This window comes from Orussus abietinus, unplaced genomic scaffold (assembly GCF_000612105.2).
Source record: "Orussus abietinus isolate OABI.00-Male unplaced genomic scaffold, Oabi_2.0 scaffold46, whole genome shotgun sequence".
Lineage (NCBI taxonomy): Eukaryota > Metazoa > Arthropoda > Insecta > Hymenoptera > Orussidae > Orussus > Orussus abietinus.
In genome coordinates, this window is record NW_019394349.1 from 789,621 (window position 1) to 811,113 (window position 21,493).

The 21,493-nt window shown below is 49.5% G+C and overlaps 2 protein-coding genes across 2 annotated transcripts; one reads left to right on the top strand and one right to left on the bottom strand.

The window, feature by feature from the left end:
* Nucleotides 1-81: 81 nt before the first annotated feature.
* Nucleotides 82-21,445, top strand: LOC105701965. The gene is made up of 3 exons (XM_023431886.1): nucleotides 82-94; nucleotides 19,560-20,353; nucleotides 20,452-21,445. The coding sequence occupies exons 2-3, from the start codon at nucleotides 19,560-19,562 to the stop codon at nucleotides 21,443-21,445; spliced, it is 1,788 nt and encodes a 595-aa protein (XP_023287654.1). The 5' UTR covers nucleotides 82-94.
* LOC105702169 lies at nucleotides 2,575-9,852 on the bottom strand. The gene is made up of 3 exons (XM_012429534.2): nucleotides 9,694-9,852; nucleotides 4,082-6,657; nucleotides 2,575-3,461 (listed from the first exon to the last, which is right to left on the bottom strand). The coding sequence occupies exons 1-3, from the start codon at nucleotides 9,706-9,708 to the stop codon at nucleotides 3,338-3,340; spliced, it is 2,715 nt and encodes a 904-aa protein (XP_012284957.1). The 5' UTR covers nucleotides 9,709-9,852; the 3' UTR covers nucleotides 2,575-3,337.
* Nucleotides 21,446-21,493: the final 48 nt, after the last annotated feature.

A 21,493-nucleotide genomic window follows, 5' to 3' on the forward strand; every position in this document is an offset into this window, starting at 1 on the left:
TTGTATGCATTAAATGGATGAGCATAAAATGTGCAACCTGGTAAAAAATCGAGACTGAGACATTGCAAAATTGCTGGAGGATTTCCGTGTGACGGTGAGTATTGTGGAAATGTTATTAAAATTACGGTGAACACGTGTGCGGTGAATTTCATAGCTTTATCCTCCTCTCATGTCGTCTTCTTATAAATTGCGAATGATTTTATAAATCCACTCGTTTATTATGGATACGAAACGCCTAATTCGCTACTTTAACGATACTGGATTAATAATTATCGTAATTAATTCTACATGTATCGCAAGGTCTATTTTCCGTCGTCAAAAGTCTTCCTCTTCGAGTAGTCGACTTTTTACGGCTATCAGGACCGATAAATACCCTGCGGATGATTTTAGAATCTGAAACAGACGATCGACGACACAAATCGTTCATATTATTGAGATGAAAAAATTATGAAAAATTAATCTCGATAAAGGGAAATCTCAATTACTTCCGTGAAGGTTTCAAAGGAGAATGCGAAGAATCTGCCAGCAGTGATGCGAAGAGGATATTGCGATCTTATCATTATTAAAAGCAAACATTTTGCCTCCTGGGCTGACAAATTGTACCACTCGCATTCGTAACATGCACAGCACAAACCCATGCTCTGGAACAGAAGGATAATTTAAGAAAAAAGAGTAAGTAGATATAAAAAAAATAATAGGAAAAATCTCACCTGGTCGTAAAGACATTCTCCAAGGTAGCAATAAATAAAAGGAATGAGGAGCATGGTACCCGTGAATATCGTCACGCAGCATCCCTGAATGATTATCATCTCTTTCGTGCCGGTCATCAATGTCTGAAACGGCAAAATTCAATATAAGTCAAGAGGCTCCAAAACCAAAATAAAAAATTCCCCAACCACTCACCACGAGAAATTGGAAACCCAAAAAACAGAACTGGACAGTGCATACGAGAATCTGTCCCAGGAAAGCGTTATTGAATGAATTTTCGATCATGTCGGCGAACCTGAAAGAGAAAAATTTATTTCACACTGGATATCATTCTGAAAATTCAGGATAAATATTAGATGAATTATTAAATAAACACTAACCAGCAGAGATGCTCGTGCCTCATTACGAGGGACTTCAAGACGTCCCGAAATTCCCGATTTCTGTTTCTACCATTTCGAGAAAAATTTTCCAAAATCGACCTCTGAATGGCGAGCTGAGCACAGAGGTGCAAGACCAACATCGTCACGAATCCGTCAGCAGTGAGGTAAGACAAAGCTGCATACATTGTGGCTAAGACTTGCAGAATGCAAATTAATACATATATTAAGACACTCGAGGTGGCAAAACCGTAATTAGCGTGCACCAGGAGATTCTGCTCGGTGAAGTTGTCATTGGACAGTCTTCTCCGCGTCTCGTTAAACGCGTGGAAAATCGAATACAGGAGTATGACCAGATAAGCCATGACGAAACATATCGTGCACATCCTCCTGCTCAGCTGGGCGTTCTTCAGCATCATCTTCTTCTCCGATTCCGTCTTCGGGGTCCTCCAGTCTTCCATCAGCGACGCCACCACGGGTCTCATGACTTGGAATTAAATTAAATAAAAATTGACAAGTTAACAAACTTATTGAAACTGCTAATTGCGAGGTAATTGTACCTTCTTTATTGAGCCATAGGTAGACTAGTTTGATCAGACAGGCGACGAACGGCAGCAGGAACTTCATCAGGATCTCTACGACCTCGTCCAGGTCGTGCAAAACCGTCACCAGACGCATTGTTTGGGGAATGTTAATGACAGTGATCATCATGACACCCGGAACTAGGCACTTGCACATCGCCCACTTGTCGTCGGTCTTCCTGGTCAATTTTGGATCCGGCCAGACCCCCAAAAATCGCATGCATTCGCGGTTCCAGCTGACCTCCGTTTCCATTTTCGGATTTCAAGAAGGAATTTTTGGTAACCGGAAATTTAAAGTCTCTCAATTTAGATTTGCACGAATTTCTAGGCTTTTAGAAACGCCCTATCGAAGCTTGGCGAAGTTCTTCCTCGAGGGCAAAATTCATTTAATTATTTAATAATTAATCTTATCATCGATATCATTTCTGGCCGAACCGCTCGCGATATCGATAAAAGAGAAACTGAGAGCTCCTCTTTGTCAACCCTTGGCAAGATAACAATTGCGCATGACCAGGTGGCGGGAAATAGCAAACCTGGCCGTGCAGGAAACACTTCATTTAATTATTTAGTTTTTAATTCTATCGTCGATATCATTTCTGGCCGAATTCCTCGCGATATCGATAAAAGCTTCTCTTGTCAACCCTTGGCAAGACGACAATTGCGCATGCCCAAGGGGCGGAAAATAGCAGGCCTGGCCGTACAGTAAAAAATCCTTTAATAATTCTACCGTCCTGGAGGAATTGACGAGCAGTGCTCGGCGTACTTACAGTACGCAGGTGTACACCGCAGTGATAAGAATTGCAAGTCGCTGATACGAGGCGGATTGAATTTCTGAATTCGTGGAGGATCTATTAAAGGACTGCAAAAGCTCGACAGAAATTAACATCTGTCAAATTCAAGAATTCACTGCAGTGTTTTAAATTGTTAGTGCATTTTTTGGCATTTTCAGAAGAGTACGGTCGTATGTAATGATATAAAAAAAAGCACACACTCCCGCGTTTATTCCGTCGTATAATCTGTACAGTTCCTCGTTTTTGACGGACGAATTTTATAATTAATACTACCTCACGTCCTGGGGGACAATAAATAGCGATGTTAATCGATTTACTACGGGGTGTCTGGTCATTACATACTTATACATACGTGCAGTAGTGGAAGTACATCGAGGTGCGCACATTATTACGGATTCCTGGAGAAATCACGTATATTAAAATTAACCCGGATGTCGTATCTTAAATCTACGAATTTTAAGTTTCTCGTAATTTTGTCGTGTACCTCCTTTAATGCGGCATGCACCATTTGCGAAACAATTAATCGCGATTATCAGGATGATACGGGGAGGAAAACTCAGGAAAGGACATTTTCTTTTCCTCACCGCAAATCGGCGTTTGAAGAGAGAGAGAGGGAATTAGAAAGTAAATAATAACTAGTTACTTAAGTTAAAGGTTTACATTAAATAGAATTATCGCAACGATTACTATTTACATTTTGGCGTGATATCATCCTAAGCAGGTCCGTCATCGGTCATACCATAGGGAAACGTCATTCCTCCGATACCAATCGGATTCGAAGACTGCGATTAACGTCGGCAAATCAGTCGTGTTTTTACCGTAAAGCATTGCACAATCACGAAGGGTTGATGATATAGTGTCGGATGGGGAAATGTCAACGCTAGAAAAAAACGTTCCCCGGCCTGGCTTGGGGACACAGGAAACTAGAGCAGTCGTGTCTCCTGACAGCCTCCATTACTTCTTGGAAATGACTCGATACTTGGATAGCCGCACTCGGTTGGATCCTAAAGAAGTGACAAAACCAAAGAAAAAGCATTAAAATGGCCCTGGTAATTTTTCAAAATTATATATAAATTAAATGACAGCACGATAGAAATATGACGGAGCTCGTCGCCCCTCCGAGACGCCAAGAGAAAGAAGTGCGGATTAATATCAAATGATTTTGAATAATTTTAATTTTGGTGACAACCGAAAAATCACTCGAAATATTAATGTAAACAAAAGTTGCGAACGGTAATGAAATCGGGAGGAGGATTTCCGGAAATAGCGGAAATCGAGTTTCACCTCTCGGAGACCTTGAAATGTCTCTCCAGGGCTGGCGAACCGCTTCACGCTTTCTCTCTCCACCGTTCTCCCCGGGTATTTCTCTTCTCTTTTTATATGCATACCCGCGCTCCTCGCATGTCGCCAAACTGGGCGATAAAGTGAAACCGTGTTAAGAGGTAAAAGTTGAATCAGTCAGTAGGACGTCGGTGCGCGCGGGCGAAAGCTGAAGAAAGTTATTGCGCTGTACTCTCCACTTGCGCCCCGAGTCCACGATCTCGAATTTGTTTCCGATTTTTCCCCAGGGCGCGTATTTTCCGCTCCGAGTAGGAGAACCGAGATCAGAACGAGCGATACTCACAAGCTCAGCAAGGACGCCATTTTCTTCTCCATAAAGATGGCGTCGTCAGGACCCCTCTGTATCATGGTATCACAAAATATCCTCTTCGCGCAAGGAGTGTTCGTCCAGTCGCCATTAACGTGTCCGACTTCGGCAACTTCGGCGTTCTCCAGATTCTGAAAAGCATCCTCGAGCTCGAGGTCGCCGTCGACGCTTCTTCTGGACCTGGTTTTCCTCTCTTCGAGGTGGTTCCCGGTACCAGCCTCGGCAGGACGCTCCAGCTTCGGTTCTTCGAGGCTTTTCGAGGGTTCTCCAAGACTCTTCGAGGATTCTTCAGGGTCCTCGAGTTCATCCCCAATGACCAGGATGCTGCCCTCGCCCTTCCCTCTCTTCAGCTTCGGAAGGATAAGCTCGTCGATGTTGATACTCCCCCTGGCGGGGACGTCGATCTCGACGATCTCGGAGATGGAGTCGGCTCCCTTCCTCTGGAGACGTTTGCTCCTGACGAGGTTGTCCAGATCGACGTCGGCGTTGAACACGTCGAGGTAATCCAGACTCCTCCTACGTCGTTCCGTCCGCTTGTAGTCGGTTCCCGAGGGCACCTGACCCTTTCTTGGATTTTTCTCGGCATCGGAAGAGTCGTCTTCGAGAACCAGAATCAGACCATCTTCCTGGGTTACTCCATCTGGACCCTCTCCAGGACCTCTGGTCGAGACGATCTCCAAGGGCTCGGCGCGCTGCAGCCCGTCCGACCACGAAGACCCCATCGCTCTTCGTCTCTCCAGGTCTGCATCCTCGTTGGACCTTTTCAGGACGTCGACGTCGAGGTATCTACCGACAGCAACCGCTCCAATTCCAAGAGCAGCCCCCGAAGCGACGAGGCCCAAAGCCGGGATCAGGATCGACGACCCCGAAGCCACGGTGCCGACCTTCTCCTGCGCCTCCTGACTCCTGGACAGCCCCAGATTCTGCGATATTTTATGCGTGGCCTCCACCAGAGGATCGAAAACCGGCTTCGTCAGCTGCGAGACCCTCTCCACGCTGGTTGAAAATCCGTTCCTCAGGTTCTCCGAGATCTTGACCCAGAAGGGCGCCTCGATGGGCCTCTTCAGTCCGTAGAAGTGCTGGTTCGGATAGTAGTTCTTCGTGGTGTAGGAATCAACCAGGTTCTTGTCGTTCAGGACGTACTTCTTCTTGTGCCTCTGCTCGGTGAAGGAGTTCTGGTTCTCCGGGAAGTTGTCGGGCCTTCGTTTTTCATTCTTCAAGATCTTCGCGGGTTGTACCCCGAGCTCAGGGTGGGCGTACTGGAGAACGGGGGCCCTGGCCCCAGGTTTCAAGGCCACAGGAGCGATCTTCTGGCTCTCCGGGGTGTAGACCGGGGAGATCGGGTAATTTTGTACGCCCTCCGGATGCAGCATCCTCTTCTGGACCCCGGAGGTCCCCTTCTCCAGGGTGGCGTCGTATACTTCGGCTCCCAGGGCTGGGTTCCTATAGTTGGCCGGGTCCCACTCGAAGTAGACGTTTCTGCCCTCGTCCTCCACGTTCCTGCCGTACCTTCTGTTCACGTCCTTGAAGAATCGCTCGAATCTCTTGTTCTCCGCCACGTGGAAGGGCCCCAAGGACGGCTGGACGTCGACGTTGCTGGCGGCTCCTTCGAGTACCAGTTTGTTGTTGATGACCCTGGCGTTCCTCCAGGTCTGGATCTTGTCGATGGGCTCGTCGGGGACCCTCTTGCCATGAATCACCGGGGTGCCATCGGCTTCCAGGGACATGGGCGACCTTTTCGGGATCGACTTCACGTTAATCTCCGACCTGATGATCACCTCGGAAGGGACGTCCTTCGCGTCGCGGTTCTTCATCAAGTTGGCTCCCAGGTTGGTCCTCACCGGGGGTCTTGGCTGGTGCCTCAGGAAGGCGTAGGTGCCTTCGTTGTTGACGATTTTACTCGGGTTTAATGCCTCGAAACCGCGACTCGGCAGGATCAAACTTCGGCTCTGGAGAACCGGAGATTGGTACCTGGGGAAGTCCATCCTGTCCTCGCTGGTGCTCGTCGGATCCGTCTGCACCGGCTTCCAGCTCAGGTACGCCTCTGTTGTCCTCTCTTCGGGATTCGTTTTCAGGGCTCGACCATTCTGATCGAGCGGGGTCCAGCTTCCGTAGTCCACCTGTTCGAATTTATCCCTCGACGAGGACGAGCGGTCGTCCTCGCTCCTGTTCTTCGGAGTCTCCGGGGAAATCGAGAACTTCGACCTGATCTCCTCCACCTGCTCGTTCTCCAGCTTCCTGATCTCCTCTCTGGTGATGCTGGAAGATGCCCCGACATCCCCAGGAGTCGATTCGGTGACTGAGTTGGAGGCAACCTCCTTTTGCTCCGGCTCTGACGATGTCGAAGAGCGACGGGGATCCGTCGAGGATCTTTCCCTCTTCTTCACGATCAAGGTCGCCAACTCTCCATCGCTGGTCCTGACTTTCAGCTCCTCCGTTTCTCCTGGGAGACTTCTTGACACCTTCAGAACGGTCCTGGCATAGCTCGGCTTCGGCAATTCCGCGCCCCAGGAAAGCACCGGGCACGCCACGAAGAGGACCACGAAGAGCACCTACGACAGGACACCACCAGGTTACATATCTCACATTAATAAATCTACAAATAATTTCTTTGATAAAACGATCACGAAAACGGATTGTCATTAAATTATGGCCATCACGGCACGAGACCACTCAGCTATCTCACGTATCATTTATTAAATCGGCAAATCATTTCTAAGTAATTCCCTCGATAAAATCATCACGCAGGCGCAATGACATAAAATTATACGGTCCTAATGCGGCAAACACAACGTGGGCATTCATGAATCCAGATGATGACAGCTTGCACAAGACGTCAGGGTCGATCGTTGCGGGCCTCGCAAGTCTCGAGGGAACAATGGCGACGGAAAGAAAATTCCGTCGAAGCGTCAGCAATGACAATGCCTCGCCTACGCAATTCTCAGCCGAAAGGCAATCGGCGTGCCGATTGCTCCGAGGTACTTCCAGAAGACACGTGGCTGATTTACGGCCACGCTCAGAAAAGCCATACCGAGACTTTCTCCGAGTAGCGGTTACCAGGTGAGATTCCTCCGCTTTGTCGAGGACCTCCTCTAAGAGGTGCACCCTACTTACCGCGGATGCACTTTGAATGTCACAGGCGAGAGATCTAATGCACGCCCATGCACGCCCACGTTCAAGTGGAGTGAATAAAAAAGGGGGAAAAAATATGGCAAATTGCAACAGAGGTCTTATTCATACCCGAGGCACCGCCATTACGAGGAGATAGGGAGTCGATAATGACGGAGGCCGATGATTGCTTGAATGGACTGTTGTAAATAATTAGCGATAATTTCTGAAGCGATGACATCGAGACGTAATGCCGAGTGAGATCGATGAAACCCCATTTCTGACGTTTATTCGGGGTCTGCCCCTCGAAAGTCACAACGGTGAGTTACATTCTCACGGAAATACGCGCGGAAATTACGCAAGCCGAGCCGTGCCGAGTGTAACAAATCCATATACGCGGTAAGAGATCAACGTGAAATAACTAACCAATCGCGGTTACGGTGCGCCGGGCATTACGTCAAATTGTACCCATAAGTGTGAAGGGTTACTCAACTGCGATCGCCGTCAGTTTCGACCTGGGGCCCGATTCTCGACGTTCAGGCGGATTTTTACTTCGCGTATTAATAGATTTGTCGGATAAAAAAAATCGCAAAATGTGAGGGAAAAGCTCCCAGTTTCCGTAGAATCGCATTTTGTAAGGAAGGCCTGCGCGGCGGACGAAAACCGAGGGCGCCGCGCAGGTGCCGCGGGGGTATAAATAGGGGCGCGCGCCGCTACCGCTTCAGTCCGCGCTTGCGTGCGCGCCGCGCGCATCCCCGCGAGTAGGCGGGTCACGCAAGCTCGTTCCGATGCCACGATATCCTCGTGGACATGAAAGACGCATGCGAAAGGAGTCTCTGAAAAGGTTTCGAAAGTCGGCGCGGCCTCCTGGGTCTCCTCGCGATGCAGTTTTCTAGTCGTTCCCTCGATAACGGCCGTGAGCGGACGAATTAATGGAAGCCCTCGTCTACCGAATGGCGTGTTCGCGATGCCCGGTCGCCGAGAGAACGGAGAAACTTAATGGATCACCAAAGATAAACCGTGACTCACTTGTATACCCCAATTTTTGTACATCTGTACAAATGTACATACTTTCCACATTTGCAGGATTTACCAACGGGATCCAAGGAGCCGTCACTTTTTACAAGAAAGCGCTAACAAAACTCGGAGAAAGTCTATATACAACTATAAGTTAACGAGAATTTAACGATTATTATTAATACCTGTCATGTATTACCGCCGTTACATGCGTGCCCGTAAAAATGCGACCGTAAACTTATTATACGACTACTAATTGCACGAATTACGTCCCACGGTTTATGAAAAACCGTTCCGCTGCGCATAATTAACGATCGCGCCCCTAATGGCACGAGAAAGTATCCCATGGTTGTTTAAAGTCCCGGACAGTTTGAATCACGCTCTCGAGGAGTCATTTTCAAGTTTCTCCGGACTCGTCAGTGATAACGCTGCCTTCTTATAGTTTTCGAGCATAATTGGAAAAGTCAATTTACGGGGACGTAAATCGACGCTGCCGGTCGATCGCAACGCGGAAAGGAATTCCATCGTTTATAGAAATTGCGGGCTGGCCGGGATGAAAGAGCCGGATACTTTCTAAGTTTCTAAAATAGTGGAAAACGACATGACCGGGCAGACATGACGGAGCGTCGTTGCGTGTAATTATTCCTACGTGCGATTGTTACCGCCGCTATGTTGGCGCCTCCACGCGATTACTTTTACATCCCTCGATATCTGGATGATAAATTCGAAATAAAATGATATCGGGGGTTTTCATTATTTTTTTTTCCGCGACACGCAAGAAGACTCCCTCGGTATTTCGTGCCCGGAAATGCAGGACGCGACGCCGCGTTTCGCCGATCCGCATCGCACGGCGTTTCCGCTCTAGAAAATCGGCGGGCAACATTAATTGTCCGGCAATTAAGTCGGTCCAGTTCTTTTTTTCCGCAAAGCGGAGTGCCCCAGGTTGGAATCGCCGCGGTCGATCGGCAATTCCAGCCTTTTTGTCGCCGGTTCAACGGACCGCATGAATTGAACCGTTCGACGGTTCAATTCCGTCCGTTCGATCGATCGAAAGCAGGAAGAGGACGATCATCGATCCATCGCCATTGACTTTCTCCCGATTCCGATCGGGCCGGAATGCGTTAAATGCAGCCTGCGAAAATGCACTCGACCTTGCCGCGGTGGTTCCCGTGCACTTTGAATACAGATATCAACCCCTGATTAAAAAATCAGGTCATTTCCGTCATTATCTCCTAAAGAAAAAAAATCATGAAACCCTCCGAAATGCAGATAAAATGCAATATTTCATTACTAAAATTTATTACAAATGACCCGACTCAGGGGTTGACGATATCTGGGGGAAGTACTTTGCCTCCGCTTCCTAGTGGGGCTTCGATCGTGCCATTTTGAAAATAATCTTTTCATGCGCAATTGAATGTATATTAACGTATATTAATAGAAAGCGGTGGAGAGTGCGGGTGTACCTGGGGTTTGGACATGGCGAGGCACGTTTCCCGGGTGGACGTCGGAAGTCTCGGCGCGCCGACGCGGATCCTCTGACGGCTCGCGCGCTTCTGACTAGTTGGCTCCGAAGCCCTCTTGGAACATCCTCGCACCAGCTGGCGGTGCTCGACGCTGATTGGCCGAGCCGACCAATCGCGGGCGTCTGCGCAGTCGGCTGCGCGCGCGGCTGACTCTCCTCGGACTTCTTCACTGGCGGGACGTCCTGAAGAGACTGACGGCTATCGGGTGGAGGCGCCTCATGTCGCCCGTCCGAGGTTCTCTCCGACCTACTTATTATATTCGACGCCCGTCGATGGACATCTCGACCGCTCCCGCGACGGACCGACGGGTTTCCGAATTCGAATTCGACTCGTTCGGGGTGAAAGGATAACCTCGCTTTCGGATGGAAAAAACTCGAAAAGGGGCACTTTCCTAATTTGCCCAAATTTGGGGTCGAGGTAGACGCAACTCGAGCGAGCGTGGAAAAGAGACTCGAAATCCGGAAATTGATCGTTAACCGATGTAGGAAGACGGACTCTCGATAAAATAATGGATGATTAATCGATGACGAGTGACATTTCAGGATCGTCCATCTTTACTTTGGAGGTTGCGGAAGGAGGACCGACCCGTCGAAAAGATCCGGCATCTCGATGGAAAGTCGGCAATTTCGCGGCGCGTCTCTCCCAGCTCGGCGGAAATCGACGGAAATCGCGGATCCTCTTCGGAGGCGCGGATTTCAAGTTTAAGATGGCGCGTGTCCGGTCTCGGCCAGAAGAGGCTCGAGGCGGGTTCAGAGACCTTCAGTGAAAGTTGCCATCGACGAGACACGCACACCTGCGGTGCAAGACCGAGAACCTGCCGAAACTCGGGGACACGAACCCGTGACCTCGAGGAGGTCCCCGATTTGGTATGCATGCAGTCGGTAGGAAGGAAGAGACCAACGGAATCGGCCTTCTTGCTACGTGCTTCCCGAAGAATCCTCCTCCACCTCTTCGCCGCGGCTTTCTTTCCGTCCCGCCGCCAGAAGAAAGGAAAAGGAAGAGGCCGACGCAAGGAAACTCGATCGAGCTCCTCACCCCACTATTTATAACGTTAATTCCAATGAAATTGTACAACCTATTTGCAAAAAAAAAATATATACCCGTAAACAATTTCCAGATACACATAAGCACTATTAAAATGTATGCACATCTAGTACATATGGAATTTCGATAAAACCGTAAATTTGGAGTCTCCCATATAAATTAGCTGTAATTTATTTGAAAGATGTATGCATAATAAAAATTTGATAAAACTGGTCTGGATAATGCTTTCGGAATGTTCCTTAGAGGTTTCGGCATTTTTTCTATTTAACGGGGTAGGATAAGAGGAAATCGGTGATAATTTGATTGCCTCTCGACTATTTACGAGGAAACCGTGTCAGGTGAATCTTGCGAGATACGAGCATCGAGTTAGAACTCCTGGAGACACCTGACCCCTCTGAGAGTTCTCGAAATGTATGCATACCACCTGGGAGAAGATAAGACACGAAATTGGCCTCCGGGCTCGACTCTCTTCATTTTCTCCAGCCGAGGAAGGGACGAGCGACAAGCGAGGGAATATCCGACATGATCGATGAGTCTCCAGGAAACTGGTACGATCCAGAGCCGAAATCATCCAGGGATCGTTAAACGAAGACCTCGAAGCTCGCCACGCCTCGTTTCGGCCGAATGAGAGCGGAAAATGGACGACTCGATCGAGCGAGGTGGAATCGAGTACACAATGTAACATGTAAAGGGGCCACGGTAAAAAGTCCGCCCGAGAAATTGGCCGTAATGAAGCGAAATGTTGCGCTAGGTCGTAAAACCGCGCCAGCAAGAAAACCATCGGTGAAAATCCCATAAACTTCGACGAGGCTCGACTCCTCTCCAGGAAGAGGCCGAGGAAAAAAATGGACGATGAAAAGAAACCGCCAAACAATGGCAGATACTCCTCGAATGATATTTACCAGCCACGAAAGGTCTCGACGCTGATTCTTCATGAAATCGTGACCGTTCCCTCGAAGAACGTCCATTGGCCTCGTTTAAAGAGGCTTTGTACCCATGTCGAACGTACAGCCCATGAACGAGAAGATAAAAAAATCCCCGAAGATGTCCGCCATCTTGATTTTTCGATTTACTCCACAAACGACGATACAAGGGAAATAATCGGTGACTTATCGCCACGACAATGCCAAAGGACTCCCTTCGGCTCTTTCTGCATTGTTTGGAAACCCATGCACACTCGTTTGCCTTGACATACCGATGCAAACGCAGAAACTGCGAGTCGGGGCTATGCTAATTGTGGATCGTAGATCTGGAAAAAAGGAGGAGTCCTTTGAAAGCGGATCCGAAGACCTTGAATATCCGCCGTTTTGTGCCATTTTTATGAGACTTTTATGCCTGGTTTAGGCGGCAGAGGTTCAAGGGGAGATACCCGATGGGATTAAAAAGTAATATAACCTCAAATAACCTCCGGGATTATTTGTTGCGCAGGCCCTCTCGGGGTTTATTAAACGAATTATCATTTTACCGATGTAATGGATGATAATTTTAAAGTGCAACCGCTCGGCTCTACTGACGCAATCACTCGCAATGGTCTTTTCTTTTTCTTTCTTTTTCTTTCACGTGGGCACCTTGCGGCAACTGCAACGTCATAATTAAATGCAACGAGAGTGCGCGCTCTTAACGGAAACGCAAGACGTGGCCTGAGGTGCCTTTTAGGCACGCCTAAATAGGAGACCAGCCGAAAGGCCGGTACTAATAGTCGCCGAATATGTACGAATAAGGATAAAACGCACGAGAGAATGTTATTTACCGTCTGAGAAGTCGCTGGACAAAACCCACCGAGAATATAAATTCTTCCGACAGAAATGGACCCTCGTATTTACTGAGAAAAATGTTCACTCGCTAACTGCCCCGTCTCCATTGCCCCGCGTTAATGGCCGACTAATTATTAATAATCACGCTAATCATACGAGGACCGTAATTAGAGTTTTTGCCGACTTCCCTTGCAATGAGAAATTCCGAGGATTACGAAAATTGCGAGAGGCGGATGTCGAGACGCAAAAATTCCGGCTTCGTTTTGGGGATCATAAGCGACGGCCACAAAATGGCGGACAAGTCTCGAGGCCGGAAATGAAGCGTTCGGGTCAGGGATTTCAACGCTGCAGCGTTCTCGCATTCTTCGAGTGAAAATAAGCGTGCATCGCCCCTTCCCTTTACCAAAATCTGATTCCTCGAAATCGAGGGAAGGCCCTCGATTTTCCCAGAGTGAAAAGGGCGACCTTTCCCCTGAGAAATATTCCACTCGGCGAGGTAAAGAAACTCGAGCCCCGAGGTGAAGAGAAGGTCCGAGAACGTTGAGAACTTTTTCCACTCGCGTTATGCCCCGCTAGAATTTTATGATAATTTAACGCGCCATCCATCCGTTATCACTTATCCTCCATCTGCAGCGTATACGACTCCTCTCGACTCCGATAACGCTAAAGTAGCGTCGTTTAGGCTCGCTCTTTTAACAACAATAGAGAGCCTTGTAAAAGTGGGTCGCAGACGGCTCAAAAGATCCAAGACGTCGAGATGTAGTAATTGACATTTCATTGGCATTATTCCTTGCGGAACGAACAGGTGCATCGTAAACGCGTACGGCCTTGGGCTCCATGATAAGGGCCAAACAGGTTAAATGTGCCTTATCGACTTGTCCCACGATTTTTTTTATTTCATCTCCATGCTGGTAGCAACCTAGAAAAAAATCTCTCATTTGGTAAATCCCTCGCAAAGTGTCGTTTTAAAATTATCCATGTGCATGGCTTATGCAGAAGTGCAGTTTTTCGCAATTCTAGGCAACCTCGTGGGCAACCTATCGCGACAAATCGAATAGGATGAACGCCTCGCACACTTTCTATGAACTCATCTCGATCAAGGAAGTCAGTGGGGCAAGGAAATTATCCGTAATTACACCGATACTTCCTAGCTTTTTATCGATCGACAGCCGCCGGGATAGAAACGTAATCATGGGGAGAGGCATTGTCGATAGCGCGTGTCTCGATTCTATACACTTTTGATCCTGGCCGAAAACTTTCGACCTCAGCCTGATTAGAACCCGAGGCTGACTCATGACTTTCGCTGGTCCTGGTCCCGATCATCGAGTTTTCCCACGGTATAAGATTCCAATCCGACCTCGATCCGTTTCATTAAATTTTATCGACGCCCAACGAGGTCAAGAATTTTTCCTTCCGGCAGAAAATCCCGCCGGAAAAATAAATTCCGGGATTTTTACCCACTTCCGGTCTGGCTGGATCTTTCATCTCGAAGTGTGGAATCTTTCCTTACTCTTGGCTGCCTTAAATTTGCTTTTACCATTTGTTTTCTCGAGTACGAGCGCCATCAAAGTCTGACCCACTTGCTCTCTGCCGACTACTTTCACTTGTACATACACACGGGTAAAGAAGAGGCATGTAAAAAATTTAAGTAAATCTCCGGTCCACTGGCACGGACTGATTTTCGTCCTTTTTTCTTCCCCGCGACTTTCCCACGTCCGCAAAAACCAGTGCAGAAAAAAAGAAAAAAAAATGGCGCGAGGATCGGCCCTGATTTTCTCAAATCATTTAATTCGCTCTCGCGATTTCCATGTAATCACCTTAATTCCAGGGAAAAAGGGGACGAGTCATTAGCAGACGATCAGGCTGCAGTCCTTCCTTTTTATTGCTGCAAAAACGTCCTGGAGGCTGTGGTCCTTCGGCCCTTCTGATTGCTCCCTAAAAAATGAAGGACTTGTCAAGTGTCGCGTCGAAAGGATAATCAGGGAAGGAAAGTATGAAAAAATGTGGTATGGAAAATCCTACGTTCCTGAAATGGCTTGAAAGATCCTACCTCTCCAGGAGGTTCCAGAGGACATTTTGCAGTAAATCCTGCCGTGATTTACCGCCAGCCAGGATGATCTCACAGATCGACCTCACCTCACAGATTATCGACTCCTCCGTTTGGATTTCTTTGTGCTCCGCCGGCAGATCGATAACTCTCAGCTTGGACAGAACTATGTTTGGCTGACTGCAGGAAAATAGAAGAAAAAATAAGGAGTAACCCGTTTCCAGAAAACCAGTCGAAGTGTCGGCAGGATGTCCAGGAGAGGAGAGCCACCTACTCACGTCGAGTTTCCTATCTGCATGACTCTTGGTTTCAGCGCGGCCAACAGCAAACCCAGAGGTAGAAACGTGCCTATCACGTGAATTATTTTCTTCCACGGTGAAACTCTGCAAGAAATCCCCGACTTAGGATCTCCGTCCACCTTGAAACGCCGCGGAGAAATTCGCCGCGGAGATTTTACGTCGATTAAAATCGTCCTTTCTTTAAAATAAAAAGGAAATAATTGAAAAAAAAAACATGCAAATGCGCAGCGAAGAGGATGTCGGAGTGATTTCAATGCCTCGCGGTAGATGGTCATCGAGATACAAATGGCGGAAACAAGCGGTACTTTTAATGGAATGGTGCTCTGACAAAGCCACTCGGAAGAGTAATTACGGTAATCACCCTCACTGGTGCTAAAAATAGGCTTTCCATGAAAACCAGAATTTCCTATCGATTAAAGCATGCATTTTTTCCTAATCAAATACCTGTTCTCCTTGTTCCTGACGGGATGAGGCGCTGGGAGTCCTGGATCCTGGTACCCGGGAAGGACCTGCGTTTGCAGGAACTTGTACGGGAATTTCTGAGTCCTAATCGGTTTTGCAGCTTCGTAGGGTGTCGCAAAGTACAGATACGGTTTTTCGACAGTCTGGACTGGATAAGGATATTCCTGCGAGACCAGGACCTCCGGATGCTGGGCACCGTCGAGCACCCCAGGGGGTCTCGAAAATTGGCCCTGAAAATCCGGGTACCCTGAAGAGACGTGGTTAACGTCGCCGAAAAATCTCCCTTGCCCGAAAACTGAACCAGGATCCTGCAGGACGTTTTCCGTAGAGGGGGTCCTGAAAATGGGGTGTCCAAAAAATTCGGGCACCGGAAAAATGGGCTTGTCCAGGGTCAGGGTCGCCTCGGTTGGGTTTTGATTGAAGACCCCCTCCAGGAAAGGATGCACTTCCGGGACCACAGGATGCGTCTGGACTTTAGTGGGATCTGGTCTGCTGTGTCGACTGTCGGTATCGTAGAACTTGATCCTGTTCTTCCGAACCGACTGCGGAACCGTCCACGGTACCTCGGGGTCTCTCTTCAAGGTGACGATATTCTCGAACTTCACCTGCTGCACGTCGTTGAAGGGATTCGTCCTGGTGATCTTGAACTCCTCGATCTCGCCCAGGTGGACGCTGGGCTTGAAGACGCTGTTTTTTATCATAGAGTCCCCCTGGACCAGAATTTCCTTGGTCGCTCTGGTCCCATTTCCCGAAGAATCGGTAAAACCGCTCGTCTCTTTGCCGACCGCTAATCCAGGCTCCGTTCTTTCGGAATTCTCCTCCACCGCCTCAACTTTTGCGGACCTCGAATCTTCAACTACCTCTTCGGGAACCGACTCGGTCGTATCTAGACTCTCCAAAGAAAATCCACGCTGCAGGAATGATAAACAAATTAGTGTATTAAAAATCCAGATACTCGGGAATATCACTCTTGGCGGCTTCATGTTATAGTGAATATTCTTCCTTGGTATTTATTAACTTCGATGAGATAATTCCGGGGTGAGAGAGTTAATCTAACGTTGACTTTTATGGATCTTAACGAACGCGGAGAGAGCAGCTCGGCGACGTCACCTCCCCGGAAAAAATCGCAGAACTAAACCGCGTCCCGCCGAGTTTCTCGTCTTTATTCCCCTCCGACTCTTAAAAAGCGTGAAGATTCTCCTCGACGACTCTGGTACTCTCAATCTGCTCATCTCTACTCACTCCAGTTAGCCGGGATAAAGTCTTCCTCTTGGTCTTTAGTTCGGGCACGCATTTACCTCGGCGTCGGTCCCGATGAATTTTCCAAGGCGACTTACCGGAGCTAGGTAAATAAAACCGCGGCGGCCAGTAGCCAAAGAACAATACAAAAAATAACATGAGCATCGGAACCACCATTTCTCCTCGTATCTAAATTTCTACTTCAATTTTACTCGAAGCGCCCCAAGCGAAGCGCCGCCATCTTGGGTACGGACCGGGAGCGACGGTTTCCCCGCAGATTATCGATGTCAATTTTAATAATCGCTTTCAAATGGCGCCCGTTTTTCCACGATTGATTTTCCTCGATTTCCAGCGGAGGAATCCTTTTGAGGCTCCACCGTGATGAGAGTTTCCGGTACGGATAATTATCGAGCGGAGACACGAATGCGCGGCTCTCTCCGCTCGCTAACCCACTCTTCGACCACTCGTCGAAATCTCTAATAATAGTCCCCGTCCTCCGAGGATTCTCGAAATCGTTCCAAAGTAGGAGACCGGATTCCTCTCTATTGTTGCAGAAGTGGCGAACAAACTGGTGCACGGTGGGTGAAAGTAGAAGAGCGAGCGAGAAAACACTTGAAAACCCATGAAAATCGGCGGCGCGGAAAATCCAGGAGTCCAGAAACCTCCAATCCGCACGGAAAAAAAAACTAATAGATCATATCCAAAATTCTTGGGAAAAATCATATAAATCTGTGTTTTGCCGAATGGGGAGCAGGAAAATCGCGTACGGCGAAAGTCATCGGAATGTGGGAAATTCTGGAAGGGGACTAGGAGGATGAGGAATTCCTGCAGGGAATTTCGTGGTACTCGAGTCAATATCGAGCCCGGAAGAGCCCATAAAAATTGGCGAACGGGCTCGTAAAGAAAATGGCCTCCTCGGCAGTGGTCTCGCGGAAGAGTACTGTTTTCCTATAAGTAGACTGACCGACAATGAAAGTAGCGTTCACGCGGCTAGGCTGTTTTTGCGGTAATCTCCTCGGTGACCCGGTTCTCTCGGATCGAGTAGGCCAGGAGTAGTGGCGAGTAAACCGCGGCCGGTAAGTCGGAGCCCTGCGGATTAACGACGGAAGCACGAGTCGTAAAACGACTGGAGAACTTCCCTTCTCAAGAAAAACGCCTTTCTGGGCCGAGAAAGCGCGAAAATCGGACTTGAAATGGCACGCCATCATTTTTTTCCAAATCTTTTGGGAAGAGAGAAAAGAAATGGATGAAGATAAAAATGGCGACCTAGAAATTCCTAGATTTACTGAAATTCACTTGACACGGGATATTACGTCAAAACCAGTCCTAACCCCATGGGACGTTCTTTCGAGAGGCTCTCCACACGTAAGCCCGTAAAAAGATGAAAAAATCCCGCGAAAGTGGTCGCAAAGTTTACGGCATCCAAGATGGCGTCACCTCGTCGTGGGCACTTTCCTTGGGATAAATTGCGGAGAAATTGACGTAGACGTTTTCGGGATTACTGAGATTCCCGGAGATCCTCTTAGATTCTCTGGACTTCCGTGGAAGGAAAAGGGAAAATGGCGTCGGTGGTCTTGACTCCTTTTTCGCTCGAAGCGCGGAGAGGATCTTCCTGTATATATCCTTCTCGAACCGGAAGAGGGCCTGAAGTGGTTTCGGCCCTTGTTTCTCCCTTCCCGGTCGTCTCGCTTTGCGGGACATTTCTCTGGCGGAGAAACAGCCGTCTGACCGAGATCAAACGGTCCGGTAACAAGAGACACCGGGAAACTCTCGAGAGGCCGCGAGAACGGCCGCGGAGATTCATTGTCAAAGTCGCTCTTATCCGCTTCCAGGCCGCTCGTTAAAGGGAGAAAGTAGGGTTTTGACAAAAGGCAAAGTCCCCGACAATATGGCGGACGGTTTCTTTCGCCTCCCCCGGGGAAGGTAACGAGGTGCGAGATCGTCCGCGACAATTGGAGCGTGACCGAGTCGCCGGCACCGGTCTTAGAAAAGAAAATCATCGCGCGAAAGGCGCGGCCAGGAATTAACATGACAAAACGGCGCCGACTGACATGACTGGGAGGGAAAAGAAAAACCAAATAATGCCGACGAGGGTCACGGGAAGGAATTCCCGTAGAGCGCGACGCCCTTCCGGTCTCCCGAACAAGATGGCGACAACGGCCTCTATCGACCTTTCATTTTTTACCAACCAGTACTCCACCCGAAATATAAGTCTCCTCCCCATCCTTGAGAATAAAATAAAAATAGTTCTTGAACAAAGAGTCCGAAGATGTAACTAATTTTTCTCGATTATCGGCATCCCATTTTCCTGACCTCTCCCTGTGGATCCCTCAGAGGAATCTTCTTTAGCGAGGGATACCGATCGGACACGCTCTACAGGATTCGTTGTCGTGTGCTTAAATCGGCCCGACTTTCCGACGCGATGAAGCCGAAGAAGCGCCGAAGAAGAGGAGGGCGTAGACGAACGAGGGAGAAAGAGCTGGAGGAACTCGGAAAAAAGACGGAGACACCTCGGACGGAGACGAAGAACTCCGTTCTCCCGGTGGTCGCGAGAGAAAGAGGCAAAATGGACCACACCACGAAGTGGGGATCTGGATTAAAAGCAAACGAGGCCATCGTCCGGGCACCAGAACCATCTCGGACCTTGAAGAGTCGCGGGTCCGGATCCTGGCAGAATCCGTTTATGTCATTGGACGGTGCTTCGAACCCAGGTTCACGGTTAGTGTCGGTGTATCGAGTATCGATAGGCAGGATTCGAGGAGTCGTCCTGACCGATCGATCGATCAGTGGGGAGGAGTGATAGACCGACTTCGAAGAGTCGCTCGGAAGTGCAACTAGTCAAATAAAAATTTTCCTGGATTTTCCTGGATATCTTGGGTCATCCTGGATTATCCTGTGATACCCTTGAATTATCCCGGACCGCGAATCCAGGTCGGTATTAATTAATATCGATGCTTGCAGATGATCTTCCCAGGAGTAGTGACATCCCTGCTCCTGGTGGGCCTAAACTTCGAGGGGTCCTCGGCAAGGACTCGCATCCTGGAGGAGGCGAGCACGAATGCCTCGGACCTGTTCAAGACAAAGCACGACAACCTGAGGATCCTGCAGGAACCGATAGCGGTGACGAAGGGACCCACCTCGGAAGCTCGAAAGTCCGAGGTCGACATCAGGGACGAGTCGAGCGCGAAATTCGCCAGGAGGAACTTCATCGAGAGCTCGACCTTCAATCCAGACGTGCTGAACAGGTTCCTGGAGGAGTACGCGACGAGGGTGAAGAGCACCACCGATAGGAACTTCAGGTACCCCTTCAGGGGCGTCTCGGCGCCCTTGGAGACGGACGTCCTGGTTCTCCACGAGACCAGCTCGGAACAAGCGGCGACTCTCGATGCCGAAGAGGTCGTCCCCGGCGACAACGGGATCAATTCTACGATGATGGAGACGGTAAGCCATGGTGACTTCTTCATGGTCTCAGGGTGCGTCCATAACTCGGGAAAATTTCAGCTGAACGGTGACCTGAACGACACTCTGGAGAGGAACAAATATTGGGGCTCCACGTCCCACGAGGACAGGAACGGCTGGGTGACCCTGGACGCCATCCCCTGGTCGAAGAGCAAGATCTCCAAGTGGCAATCCAACCCCAGCACGCAGAGACCCTGGCCGGAGATCAAGCCCTGGGAGAAGCCAGGAGGAGAGAAACCCTGGCCCTCGGACTACTCTTCAAGACCTGGACCGTCCTACGAGAGCAACAAACCCTGGTACGTCGACCTGGACCCAACCTCCAAATCAACTCCAAGATCCTCTCTCATTAAACCCCTTATCACCAGAATTATATATTTGTTTATTAATTTCTCAGGTACGATAAGCCGAAGCCGCACTGGGCGGAGTCCTACGAAAAGCCCTGGCAGTCTCAGGAGAGACCCAGACCAGGACAAGCGTCTCGTCCTGGATCTTTCTCGGATAAATTCGATCAACCTAGCGTCCAGACGCAGAAGTGGCCACCAGAGCGACCCTGGGACCGCGAGCCATACAAGCCCGGCACCGACATCATCACCGACGACCGTCCCTCCAATTTCCCAGCGTCCTGGGAACGTCCTCGACCCTCCAGGCCCTCCTACGGCTACGACCGATACGGGGAGAAGCCTCGCCCCGAAGAGGCCAACGACTGGGACTTCCAGCACGAGTTCCCATCTAAGGTTGACCATCCGACCGAGCGACCCACGAATTACCCGAGCCTGGACCGGCCCCACTTTTCCCAGTATCAGTACTCGAATGACCGGCCCTCTCATCCTTCCAGCGGAGATGGCCAATGGGTGCTGCTGTCGACCAACCGCGGCTACTCCAAGTCTCGCCAGAGGTCCATCAAGATCGAGGCCTCGCCGATGGACCCGGTGAAGGTCGAGAGAGCCTCGCTTCCGCTCTCCACCCTGAAAAACACCATGAAGGAGACAACCGAGCCGGAAGTCCCGGTCCTGACCTCGAGGCGCCAGGTCAGGCTGACGGTCCTGCCCTCGGTCAACGGGACCAACACCACCACCTCCCATGGAGGCCTCCTCGAGGTCGAGAGGACCTTCAAGACCGTCGACCAGAGCCAGAGAGAGTACGAGAGGGAGAAACTGACCGCCGACGAGCAGACCACGATCCTAAAGAAGAGGCCCATCCGGAACACCATCCTCAGGCACCCCTCCAACTCGGCCGTCCTGGCCGCCGTTAGCGCGGGGATGCTACCCGCCACCATGGCGATGATGATCCCCATGGTCCTCGGCAGGAGGAAGAGGGACCTTCGTCTCACCCTAAAGAACCCCCTCGACCTCGATCGACTCCGCCAAAGAATCGCGCTTCCGATGTAGGGAGCGAGCCAGACCGGAAGTAGGACATAATTGGGCGCAATTTGACAA